General features: G+C 43.9%; 1 protein-coding gene across 1 annotated transcript in view; it reads left to right on the top strand.

Annotated features, from left to right (window-relative positions):
* The first annotated feature begins 6 nt into the window (after positions 1-6).
* LOC122331293 (leucine-rich repeat-containing protein 56-like) overlaps positions 7-913 on the top strand; it is a 1,825-nt gene continuing 918 nt past the window's right edge. The window contains exons 1-4 of the mRNA XM_043228860.1: positions 7-30; positions 181-241; positions 467-563; positions 632-905. Coding sequence (XP_043084795.1) covers positions 213-241; positions 467-563; positions 632-905 — 400 coding nt within the window. The 5' untranslated portion in view covers positions 7-30; positions 181-212. The remainder of the gene's footprint in view (positions 31-180; positions 242-466; positions 564-631; positions 906-913) is intronic.

A 913-nucleotide genomic window follows, 5' to 3' on the forward strand; every position in this document is an offset into this window, starting at 1 on the left:
ACACGCGACAGAAATCTCTGGACAACTTCGGTCAGGTTCATTACTGCTTTACTTTAGTATTAGCATTAATACTAAAAACAGTAATGGTCCAGGTTTGAAGTGACTGATGAAGTTTAGATGATGACTGAGAGAATAAGAAAATTATATTTGTGGTTTTTTTTTTGTCGTCTTGTCTCACAGGAAACTACTTGCCCAAACTTACCCAGCTGAAAATGAACAACAGTTTGATCTCATCTGTGCGGTAAGATCTTCATTTATTACACCCATGAAGGACTAGCTCATCAAAGATTTAAAATATGTGATCATTTACTTATTTCATACCTTTATGACCTGTATCTCATCAGCGGGGACTTCAAATATCAATAACAATAAACATTATAAATGATCCCATAAACGTCACAGAAGATGAACATTTAATAGAGACAGAGGAAGTGATGTCGGCTCATTATTCTCAGTGTTTCCTCAGGGATCTGGGAACCGGTCTTTCCCACCTGCAGGTCTTGTGTCTGGCTCGATGCAGTCTGACCGACCTGGAGGGCATTTCTGCTCTTTCCTCCTTAAAGGTACACAGGAATGTTTTTGTGTTAAACGTTTACCGAATGAGTCCTGAATGCTCCTGGTTTTTGCTCAGGAGCTGTACGTGGCCTTCAACCGCATCTCCGAGCTGAGTCCAGTCAGTTTGCTGGAGGATCTGGAGCTGCTGGATCTGGAGGAGAACGAGCTTGAAGATCTGGCTCAGTTGTGGTATTTGGGCCGTTGTGTGAAGCTCAGGACTCTGTCTCTGGAAGGAAACCCTGTGTGCCCCCGTCCCGCTCCAGGAGCCTCCGAGGTACACCGAGAGTCATCTCCCTCCTCTTCTCCTTCTTTCGTGATGCATGTGGTTTCCAGAATTCACTTCTCTTCCAGTCAGTTT

The sequence above is a fragment of the Puntigrus tetrazona genome, chromosome 25, assembly GCF_018831695.1.
Source record: "Puntigrus tetrazona isolate hp1 chromosome 25, ASM1883169v1, whole genome shotgun sequence".
Taxonomy (NCBI): domain Eukaryota; kingdom Metazoa; phylum Chordata; class Actinopteri; order Cypriniformes; family Cyprinidae; genus Puntigrus; species Puntigrus tetrazona.